The 12,557-nt window shown below is 40.9% G+C and overlaps 1 protein-coding gene across 1 annotated transcript; it reads right to left on the reverse strand.

Annotated features, from left to right (window-relative positions):
- Positions 1-2,755: 2,755 nt before the first annotated feature.
- Positions 2,756-11,495, reverse strand: T265_10363 (hypothetical protein; the record flags this gene model as incomplete). The annotated part of the gene is made up of 3 exons (XM_009176714.1): positions 2,756-2,904; positions 10,073-10,166; positions 10,662-11,495. 3 exons carry the CDS (start codon positions 11,493-11,495, stop codon positions 2,756-2,758), a joined length of 1,077 nt encoding a protein of 358 aa, XP_009174978.1.
- Positions 11,496-12,557: the final 1,062 nt, after the last annotated feature.

Below are 12,557 nucleotides of genomic sequence, written 5' to 3' on the forward strand. Positions count from 1 at the left end.
GTCATGTAGGAGGCTAACATACTCGAACGCAGGTGTTATCCTGGCAGGTTTGTCAAGAGAAGCACACAAAAGACAAATGAAATGCCAATGATGATCGGTTTCAAACGAAGTAACAGCGACTTATCTGACTACCGATCAAATTTTGTGAACCGACAAATAATCGAATTTGAACGACACTTAGTCAAATGTTCATTCCGTTACCTGGCCAGTCAGTTCACGATCGCTCAGTGTAGCAGAAAAGATGTGCATCGAAAAACCTCACGGATATGTGTATCCTCCTTTAATTTCACTTCGGTTGATGCTAAATAAATTATGTGACATTCTATTAAAAACAAACCGTTCGCGCAAATACAGGGCAGGAAATTTGAAGGATGCAATGCAGTTGAGAAACTGAGCAAGGAAGCTTATACTGTGGACCGAAATTCAGCCTTTTGGCTAATCGATTAGAAAAGGGCCTTCGATTATTGCTTTTACCAACATTCGGTCCAGCACACGTCGTTCACACGATCCGATTTTGCGCAAGCTGGAACAGTTTGTCCATAACTTCGGGCTGCACTGACTTAAACGTAGCAACCCGTGCTACGCATAGTTTCCTTTCCGGACTGAGTCTTTATTTATGTTACTTTGCAGTGAACATCAACATTGTTATCACATTGTGATATTCGCTGACCTCCCTGTATGAACGAACTAAAAGAGGAGGTTTACACCAAGGCTGTTCCAAAATTTTATGTAGATTCCTGGTGCAATCAGTAGTCGCGGTGTCGGCCAGATTGCTACTTATTCTTATCTGTATGTTTTCATGCCAAACAATAGAACTCAGATTGCATACCAGAATACAATGTTTCTGGAAGCTGTTTCAGTGAAAACGCATGATATCTATAAAAATCCATGGCATCGTTTCTAGTAGTTCGCCACCAAAAACACGAGCATTTACAAATCCGTGATCAGGTGTAGGCTGTAGAGTGCCAGGTCTTTTTTATCTTCTCCGTGGAATTACATGCAACCCATCCATCATTCCCAATCCACCGACAGGTAGTTTGTTCTGCTTTCTCTCAGGTCGTCCTTCGATTCTGGCTACCAGACATAGTGTCTGTAACCGGATTGAACCATGGACCAATTTGCCTTCACTTGCCAATTCACAGAACTGACACCCTCTTGATATAGTGAACTGGATGAATTTAACGCTGTCCAATCTGCCCATAGTATAGCAGACATTAACATATTCATTTATTCATGAGAAATTATAACAGGTGTCCGATTTCGGCAAATGGATTGCCCCTTCCCTCGGAGATTAATCTTTTAATACAAAAAAACCAGGAATGTACAGATTTGTTCGCAGCAAGATCGGTTGCTGAAGCTCTCATGGCAAGTTTTCATGCCACATGTTCTAAAACTGGCTCGATTTATGTGACATTGAAGAAGTGAGATGTTTGTATGCATGTTTTTATTTTTACTAGCTATGTTCGTTAAGAATTCGGCAAATTGGCATTGGGAAAAACTTCCCTTGTCTGCTGAGGTTGAAAATGAATGTCTTCATACAGAAAAATGAACTTTGTCTTGGTCCTTTTAGCTTTAATACTGCTGAAGGGCATTCTCAACATTTCTGGTTGCGTAGATGTTTTTTTGCCGGGAAGATTGCGCTCACAGTATGTTAGATGGAAAGCTCTCACGAGAAAAAACCGCTAATATCCTAATTAACCTGTCAGAATTTACTCCTAAAATTCTGCTGGCATCAAATATCGTTATATTGGTATTCGCCCAGAAATTTCAGTCGCTGGGGACGTGTAAATTTGGCGAAGAAAATTCTTTCTGTGTTCTATCTATGAGCACCAATCTTGTAAAATATGCCGACACATCTAACTAGCCTAGATAATATCCATACACAACAGCTTTTGTAACGAGTTGACCTTAGGAGGAGAGCAAAACCTACGATAGGGAGGTATCGACGAATTCAATGAGGATAAAAAATCCGTCTTTCTTAGTGGAAGGATTTCGAAGTCATTCAGATGTGAGACTGTCCCTATTGTTGTGCTGCTCCTGTTCCTCAGATTTTTCATGGCACAACTGGACAAATGCAAAGCGGCCAGACGGTGACCTAAGGTGCCGGCCACACCAAAACTGTGTTGGAATCAGAGGTTGTGGAATGAGAGCTAGATTAAATAAGCTCTATTATTGGTTGGCCTCTAAAAATAACTGAACCAATTACTCCCATCCTCAGAAAATCTTGCGGTAGTTTATGCACTGAGGCTGTTAAATAGACTAAATGCATGAGAAACATAAGCTCTCAACTTTCTGAGTGTCATTTGTCTTTACTTTTGCCCCATTAGGCATGTTTTGTGGTCTTTGGCTTGTTCGCGGAGCTGGGCGGCTTGATTGCAAACGTTTCATCACCAACCGAGGTGACATCATCAGTACGTTATTGTTAAGCGTAGTAGTGCGTAGCGGTGGGTTGGTGGTTGTGCACAACCACCAATAACGCACTGATGATATCACCTCGATTGGTGATGAAACGTTTGCAATCAAACTGCCCAGTTCAGCGAACAAGCCAACGACCACCATCTATGCCACCTGAGCTACCGACATTTTGCTCTATAGAATACATGTTTTGTGTTTGTCTTCCACAAGGAGAACTTCATAAGGATGAATAACATCGTCCTGGAAGATGTCAGTCACCTTGAAGTTCCTGCACATGGCATCCATAACGTCTGCCAAAACAGCGTCGATACAGACATAATGAAAACGAATGTGGTTCAGTCTAATCAGCTGAGAATATTTTGCTCAGGAGCGATCGTATGCTTAACTCGTTATTCGGTGGAGTAATACTAGTAATTTGGGTGTTGATGAGCTGCACACATCCCAAGCAACCATCTGGCAAACGTTTGTTTTTAATCAACTGAAGCCAATCTGTCATGAGAAGTCGGAAAGCACCGTATGGTTATTTCATTTTTATTGAGAACCGTCACCGGTGCGCATCTCATGAGACCTAATGGGGTTTTGAAGGAAGGGAACTCAGAGGGAAGAATAATTTTATTGGAGTAGTGAAACTGCTGTGTGAGAAACTGTCACTAAGAAACAGTCAAAGCGTGACCACATGATCTGGTTTCTGCGACTGAAGGTGAAGTGACGCTAAATCCTGTCTAAAAGGGAAGTGATCGCAACGCTAATAAAAGGCTCGTGGTCGCACGGCTAGGTATTCAAACTACTGGTCGGGGGTTCACGAATTCCAAACTCTCCAAGTTTCCTGAGACTGTTGATGATCACAACAGGAACGAAGCAGCCGTACAATACTTCAGTGCTTTTCAGTGCAAATTCGTTTCACTTGCGGCACGAAACCTCAGTTGAAAAATCCCAAACTCTGCTTGCACTTTAGTAGACATGTTTTTGCCTGTTTGAACATCAAAACCTTAAAGAAGAATTACTCTCAACTCGTAAGTGGCGGTCCCATATCCGCGTGCTTACTTGGCAGTTTGATCAACCAGAAAGGAGCGTTCCTTTTTTAACCTAAGTGGCCCGTTTTAACCTTACTGAAGTTGTATCTCGCTGCTTACTCCATCGCTTTTAATTTGGTCCATAAATAACAACTCTTGGCGTAGGTGGGATATGTGTATACTTTCAAGCTTCAACATATTCAATGGAGTTTTACAGCAGAGAAGAGTGAAACAGTTGCCGCAGTGAAATCTTTTCTGATCTCAGCGCAATGTAAGAACTCATTTTTTAAATCAAGCAAAAGTAAAATAGATGCACTCAATAGATCGACAACTATATAAACCATCCAAGTTGGCAGCTTCAGCTCTGAAGGCAAACTGATTGTCTACATTACGGCTCTTTGTGCGCAATGGCACAAGGTAACGAGGGTAAATTACCGTCGAAACCAAGGTAAACGATGGCTATTTTGTAGAGCGAGAATCTGGATCACATCCTATATTCACCTATATGGCCAGTGGGTCTGACACACATTACGAGAGATGAAGCGAGTTTCAGGGTGCTCCTTACCTTTTCGTTTTTTAGGCAGTCAGGTTAACATATAACCACCGACACTTGGGAATAAACACCAATCCATCATGACGCAACCAGAAGAGGTTTAACTCAGTTATCAGGCGTATGCAGGCAAGCACGTCCTCAGCTCACCCACACTTCACAAATCCAAGTGTATAATCCCTACTCTTTGCCTAGGTTGTTCGCATTAGTTCTACCGTGTTAGGATATACATCAAGTTTACGCCGTTCGATTTAAGAGATACTGGGTGGTGACGTTTTTTTATATCGGTATTGAGTACTTAGCCACTCCAAATCGCGATTCGTTGGCAGTACCTCGCTAAATTTGGCTGGATAGTTTATCCATGGACAAAATTATCTGAATACTCAAATATTTCTACCGCCAAAGATGGCAAATTATTCTGCACTGGAAAGTTTTCATGTAGTTCAGTTGGTGCAACATTCCGCGCGACATTTTGGCGTATTTATTGTTTTGAACATTGGAGCGATTAAAATCATAGACCCCCATTTCGAGATCCAGCTATGGTCATCGTCGTCGCCTTTAAACTAGGAGCCACTCCTCATTTTATCACCCCACACACCGGCGACAACAGTATTACAGACGTAAGGTTACACATTAACACTATTTTTATTGTATCACGTTCAATACTGCGCCTCCTGGGATGCTGACATTCTCCTTTGTGAGGATCTACTAGTTAGCGTTTTTGTGTAGTGAAAGAATCGCCCAATCCCGTGTTAAAAATAGCAAGGATACAGGTGCCAACCTTTTTGTGATTCATTCAAAAAGAGGGACCTTTAGATTTTTCCTTATGATACTTGTGCACCAAAACAAATTTCATCAGCCGATTTTTCCGTCAAGCGATTAAACATGTTCGTGTAAAACTGAACTCTTTCAACCATCTTTTTATGAACCTATCGTCTTCTATAGGCAATGCACTGCGTGTTCCGGATATCTTTTGACGAGGAAACAGTCACCAGATATGATAGCCGTACCAAAACCAATTCACAAAACTAAGGCTCCTAGCTGCTCCGAAATAGAAAAAAATTTTTGCGAATCAAGCTAGTCAGTGGAATACATCACCAGGTTGTTCGAATTAAAGAGCCAACCAAGGTACACCTTCATTATAAGAAATCCCACATAGGGACATTCCGCATGGTTCGCATTTCAAGATGCTTTCTAACTGGATGTTTGCTTCAAGAAAGCTGAAATTCAACAAGGCAGTAGGTAGCTTTTTGAACGTCAAATTCACATGCAATTTTGTGAAATTTAAGTAGCTAATAAATAAACTTCCTAATTGTGTGTTAGGAAACGCATTGTATATTGCCATATGTCCTAGCTTCATCCTTGTTGAGAAAGCTCTTTTATTGGCGAGAAAACGCATACTTTGGTTCTCATTCAATAATTTCTCACACCTTTATTCATGATAATACCCAATGTCCAAGGATGTGTAAATATGTGTACATCCGAAATATTCTGATTACTTTCTACTTTTCCTCCTTGATTCTGGCAAAATCTTCTGAGGAAGAAGAGTTTCGTGCATTGACTAGATCATCTTTATAGGACGGGTTAGATGTGTTAAACTGTAGACCTTTAATCACCATCCTTTAGTGGCCAATATTGAATTAGCCAAACTCAATCTACCTCGATTTATCTGGACGAGTTTCTCGCACAAAATTCCTTTTTCGTGCCGGTAACTCATCCCGTACAAACAAATGGCTCTTGTCTAAACTAGACGTGGTCTACCCTGAAGAGGTAATCCACTATGAGTTTTGTCGTAATTTAGACCAAACAAAAAAGCACCTGTTTATTGTTCAGCTTACGCCCAATATTGCTAGTTAGGGGAGTCTACATCATTCCTTTGGATTTACACCTTATTGTACTTCCTCATCCGAAGAGGTCCTGTTTATACGGATATCATCGTAACTGTTTCTGATTTTATGATGCTTCTCACTTTGTGGTTTTTTATACTCAGAACATTATTTCAGTAATTTTGTAATTTCATGTACTATAACTAACATCGCTACTTCTGTAGTATTACAGAATAAAAGGATACCGATCACTGAAACAAAATTATGCGGTTGTTGTACTCCGAAATAATAAAGAGAATAAACCATTCGACCATTTCCTATATATATACTTTATGAGACATTAAAATCCGATCTAGGAGCCTCTAATTACCGTCTTGTCTCAGCCCGTCATTACCGTTTAAGTGATTATGGCTGGAGAATTCTGCGACAAAATTAACTTTTGAGCAGAAAAGCTACTTTTTGGTACACACACTTTTTCTCTGGAGACTTCTAAAAATGCTGTATTCTCAGATCTAAGTGACCATGCGCAAAGCATTCTCAATGCCGCAAGAGAATTTTTTCTGAATGTGTGGATCGGAAACGATGTTGGATGTGACACATAAATTATAAGTTATTCCAGCTAAGGTTACTGAGGTTACGAAGCGCTAAGTTTACTCGTAACTAGGTGCAGCAACGATTTGTTTTTAACGATGTCTGATGAAGCGCAGTGCTAAAAACAAATTCTGCAAGGGATGGTGCTTTAATCCGGATAAACATTTACACTAGTGTTCTGCAAATGGTGCTCTGACATTATAGAGGAAAGAATTGCAACCTGCGAGGTTTTCCTTCGTCAAAGCATAATTTTTCTAACATTTTTGCTCGCTGTGTCAGATGTGCCACCCAAGAACTATATCACTGCCCAAAACCCATCGCAGAACGGTCGTGGTAAATGAATGTCACTTGATCTTGGCGACATTTTACAAATGTACATTTTGTGTGTAGCATAAACAAACGTTTGTGGTTCAGGATAGTTTAATGTTAACTTGACATCGCAACGCAGCTTCAAATCAAAATCTCCTAACTAGGCATGTTGATGCAATATGTTGATGGTTTAGGTGTAATTTGGGACTAAAGTGTTCTTAGAAAAACTTCAATGATCTCACTTATGGACTGGGAACGACCTGTTTTGTGCGGAGCAATCCTTTTTTATATTTCAGCGTGAAGATCTGACATATTCATAAGCCTGAACCCGTAAACATAAATAAGTTGTGATGAAGCCTAATTCGGGGGCAATAAGAATGAGAGACATTAGATTAAATGCTTAATGGAAGTTGTGCTGCCTTTGATCAAGCCGATGGGCACGGTACTAGGATGGTGCGAGTGGCCTTATATTTTCTCCCAATTAATGAGATTGTGGTCAAAACAATTAAGCTGTGTTAAGTGAACAGAGGCTTTAAACATACAGCTCACTCTTATGATTACTGATGGTGTGCTGTACCTAGGAGGTACGTCTGAACTGAATCTTCACTAGAATTTATGACATTATTAGCCAGGTATGCAGTTAGATTACCATCATGGTGGGATAGCCCTAACATCACTTGAAGTTCTGTTTTTAAAGGCTTGCTTCATTTTATCTAGATAATTTGATGCTGAGGTTATTATTCAGGCGACACCAAGAAACTAATTTATTAGCCTCGGTTTTTTTATCATCAGCCCGAGCCCAGAAAGTATAATCCCCCACGTATCGCACTCCTATGACTTCTAGTTTGAACGTTCCTGGGCAGATCGGCGTCAGTTTACTTAGCTCTAATTTATGGCATGACAACATTTTATCGAGAGAGATTCCTTTGATGAAGAAGCGTTCTTAGTCCCCTGAAAGTTTCTTTTGTTTATATAATTAACAGGTGCGAAGACCGAAATCCAGTAAACAAATAAACTTGATAAGAGTAAGGTCCCTTGCCATCATTGTTCAGTGTAGACTCAAGAAAATGGATTAAGCTCTTCAGTATAGGCATGTAGATTAACGAATGTGGTAAGTTGAAAAAGGGGTATCGGTAATTAGTACGGTCATAGTGAAATGAGCAAATTTTGTTCTTTCATTTGATTTTCTAACCTTACTAATCAAATGTGGCTAGCAAAGTCTACACGAACGCCGTTTGCGGTTCTTCGAGGAATACGGTTCCGTATTATGCGCAAACGTAGATTAGCTTTTAGTCGATGAAATTTTGCCGTTGGGACGATCAACCAAATTCTCAAGGTCCATCACCCAGCTCCCGACTGAACGAATCAGTCAATAAGTCTGAGGCTCGGATTCGACCGTCAACATGCTGTATCTGTCCGTTCGATCATGCAGATGACCGATGGTGTTTGCTACCGATAAATTTGGGACGAAAGTAAGTGGCTATACCTGGTCGACCTGTTTGATGTTCAACTACAAACGGAACATTGCGGGTCTCAGCCTCCCTAGAGGCCCGTGCAATGATCCCGTTGATGATTCACAACAAGGAGAAAAATCGGCTTATCCGTTTAGAGCCACCCCAACTGGAAGCTATAATCCCAGATAGAACATGGAAATATCCACACGAAAAATTTAGATGTGTGGATTAGGTTTCAGTAGTCTGGTGAAATTCTGGTTCATGCAAACAGTTGAACTCACGTAAAGGTATGCAGAATTTCAATAGCAAAAGCTAGTTACAGATAGTCCTCGGTTATTGTTAGTATTAACAACGGCATTTTTGTGGACTGGTGCGGTGAGGTTTAATAACATGGCAAATCTGACAGGTAGCCTTGATTTGGCATGAAAATCGCAAATGGTGAAAAGAAAGACGAATGAGGATGAATAGGAAAGTTAAATTGGAACCCGGAAATTTGATTCGAGGCATTCATGACTTTGAGATAGGCGGGATTATAACCTGTCAGTTAAGATGAGGTTTTGGCAACTGATGATCATACATGACAATAAGTTGTGCTGACTGACAGCAAAACCCGCCCAGTGATAATTTTAAAGAGAATTACGGGGAATAATGCACGGGGATGATAGTTGTCTTATACCTGCTAAAAGTGACCCCGTTTAGGCCCTCAAAATATAGATTGCCACCAATTCCATGCGGACATAAATTTTCTGTTTTATCCAGACAGGGCAGAAGGTCGTACTACTGTTCTGTACATTTCCATAACTTTCACCTTCAACGGAAGCCCCTATCGAAAGAGGCTAGATTATCAAACAAAAGTGTCATGAGATTGATGGTTTGTAAATGAGTTTGAAATTTTAATCTAACCAAATGATGGTGTGAGTAAAGATCTGTGGCTTACTCCCAACAATCTTCTGAGTTTTCTTGAAGGTTTCCTTTCCAGGAAAGGCAGTGGTCACAGCAGGCCCAGGCTGAAGTTTTGCATCCTTTTGTGAATTTACATTTGTGAAATTGATTGATGGATGTTCTGACTGACATCATCACTTATTTAACTGACCGTGTACTTGCGACTGCATAAGGAATTGCTGAAACAAGCTGTAAACCAAACAGCCACCTAAACCGTAGAAACTGGTTGGAGGTTGTACCAACCAAAAGGGAACCTTTTCACATTCATTTGCTTCAATATGAGCATCTAGCGGTTGAACTAATGCAAAAAAAGATTTTAATGGGCGGTAAGCAACGGGACAACAAGGTTTCGAAATTTGTTTTAATTAAGCTCATTCTCAGCATGCAACCTTTCTTCACGACTACTCATATGCTCAAGCGGGACGTCGATTTCCGACCGTATAACTACAATACTGTGCAAAAGGTTACGCCAACCTGTCGATCGTGCTGCATTATGGAGTTAAGCAACGTAATCGAAAACAAGAAAAACGTTTTGTCGGTTATTTCGTCATTTTCGTGGTAGGCCGGATACATTCTTGTCAGATCCCACCAATATAAGCTGACACTGATAAAAAACACCGCAACTTAAGCCGACTCTTACTACAGGCATAAAAACAACTTTATTCCGAATACATTAGAAAATTCAAAGCCCATTGCTTGGTAGTTAACAGACTGACCTAGATGAGTGATGGCTATTCAGACAGAAATATTCCGAGCCTTCGTCAGCAATCAACTATTTGTATGCAGTAAGCAGAACGTTTGGCCAATGATCAAAGTATAAAGTATCAACTGGGACAATCAGAAAATTTGTTGAGCTACGAGGACAATTATGTTCACCTTTTACGACAGAGCTGAGTCTTGCGCAAAACCAGGTACTTTTTGTATTTGTAATGTACTACTCATTAGGTTGCTGAAAATCCATCGACAGCCCACGACCGGTTTCGTCCTTCTTGGGGCTCATCAGGCTAATTCCGTGCAATTTGGTTTCAAGTAGAACATAAGGTTGACGGAAACCCGGGGACTGCGCCTACCTGATGAGCCACAAGAAGGACGAAACCGGTCGTGGACTGTCGATGGATTTTCGCAACCTTATNCACTACAAATTTGTACATGTATCGCGATAAATATCATATCGTAGCGACTGAAACATGAGGTGGCCTGATGGAACACATTCAGTTGCTTGAGAATATCATAAACGAGAGATTCAGCTGGGTTCCAGGTGAGTCTCTCGAAAGAACCAAATTAGTTTGCAGATGAGTTTATATTCGCTAACAGGTACATTTTAGTTTACGCACAGGAACTGGTGTGAATGCCTTCCCTCAGTGATTATGCCGACCAATGTTGTTGTTCTAAGCAAGAGACAGCGATTGTAGTTCATTTCCGAATTCCTGTGGTCCTGCCGAGTTTCTGAAAAATAAGTGTGATGAACAAATTTTGCAAAATGTTTGGTCAAGTGTAGCCAGTTGTTTTGACTGCACGATTGATTTACCACTCAGAACACTTTAACAATCCATTAACTCACCCGCTTTTTTGCCGTGGACCTCTTTTCATCTCTTTGAACATCACATTCCCCCGGTGGTCGTTTGCCCCATATTCGATAGACTATGGCTAGGTATGTTCCTGTTATTACAGTCAAAGGGATTGCATACTGAAAGAGTAATAAGGTCAATCCATAGGCAACCTCAAGTGGCGAACTGAGGTAATCAGGCAGCCGTTCATATGAAGGGGTACCGTTTATTGGCAAAACATTCCACCTGTCCGACGCTGTAAAGTTTGAGTAATTCTCAGGTGTCCTTGGCCATATCTCTTGACAGTATGTCTTTCCCATGGGCCCAATGACCACATGGCATACAAACAAACAAGGTAGCGGTATCGTCATTGCACATAGCCATATCCCAAGCACAATTATTCGAGCTCCGAAAGATGACAACTTTCGTCGCCGCCAGATCGGACATTTGATAGCTGTAAGTCTATCCAATGACAGTACGACATGGGTGAACGCGCAAAGGGATACAACCAAACCTTGTGCATAATTCACAATCCGACATAGCGCTTCACCAAAGGGCCAGTAGATTAATAGAAAATCTGAAACGAGGGTAAACGGGGCACAAAGCACCACATGTAACAAGTCTGCGACACTTAAATTTAGTAGAAAAGTGCATGTGGCCGAATGTCCCGTAATTTGGGGTTTTCGTCCATTGTGTGTGGAAGAACGATTTTTCCAACACAGCCTGTGCGTGGTTAGAAGAATTATCACAGCAATATTTCCAAAGATGGCTATGGCAACAAGAATGCTTACGAGTATGCTTATGACAAACTTAGCAAACAGAGGTAAATCCGGTGGTTTGAAATTCATAACTGTTGAACAGAATTTCGCAAAACTGCTGAGTGATTGCCACGATTATGTTCTGAGAAGTAGGATACACCTTGCGAACGAACGTCTACCAAACGTGTGAAAGTTCAACTTGGCCAATCGGCAAAGGAATCGGGAAATTCATTTGATTGGTGCTTTTACGAAATAGAATAAAATGTTCATGAAGACTCTGAACACAGAAACATCTTTTGTATTCCAGATTTTTATCAGCGTGAAACTCTGTTCCTATATTCTGTAAGACGTCCTCCCTTAGAAGACCAATCACACCACACCATTGATTGTATTTTCATCTCATGCCCAGATAACACTCAACTACAACGAAGTGTTTCTACAGATTTTATCACACAGAGAAAAGTTAATTCATGGGTACTGAACCGGCAGGAGACAATTCCTTATGCAAATTCTGTTGTACGAATCCCACGAAGTAACTCTAAGATGGTTTAAATTTTGATAACAGTTAAAAAACCTTAATAGAGAAAATTCAAAATAGTTTAACCTATGCTTGGAACCTGGGAATCACCTCAAAAAATCTAGATAGTCTCGAACCAGCGATCTCCTGGTTTGAGGTTTGAAATCTTAGCCATTCAGTCACAAGTGAATACTCATCACCGTGATTAGCTTGCATTTTTATAGGATATGGGGCCACCCAACCTCTAATCATGGGATGCACATCACCAGGTTACTTGGTTTTACTTGAGCAGTTACTTCTCATATGAAAGTTTAACCTATCTGACGGATTAAATTCCCCCTGTTTAATTGTGAGTTAATCAGGCTGCTGATCAGTCTCTTGTGATCGAACGTTAAGGTTTTTAGACTACTAGGCGGAAGATCGCGAGTTTGAGATTCCCTGGCGTTCCGTGACAGGCGCACTTCAAAAGTTTCTCAGTAAGGATGGAACGGCTGTACAGTGCCTTCCGGCTTTTCAGTACAGACTGCCTTTACTTACAGGACGGAATTCCGATGAAAATGCACATTGCCAGCTTGAAAGTTGTTTCTCTTTGAGAGACGCGCTAGCAGTAGATTGCACGCATCTCGCTAATGACA

Source organism: Opisthorchis viverrini, assembly GCF_000715545.1.
Source record: "Opisthorchis viverrini unplaced genomic scaffold opera_v5_355, whole genome shotgun sequence".
In the NCBI taxonomy this organism is placed as follows: Eukaryota; Metazoa; Platyhelminthes; class Trematoda; order Opisthorchiida; family Opisthorchiidae; genus Opisthorchis; species Opisthorchis viverrini.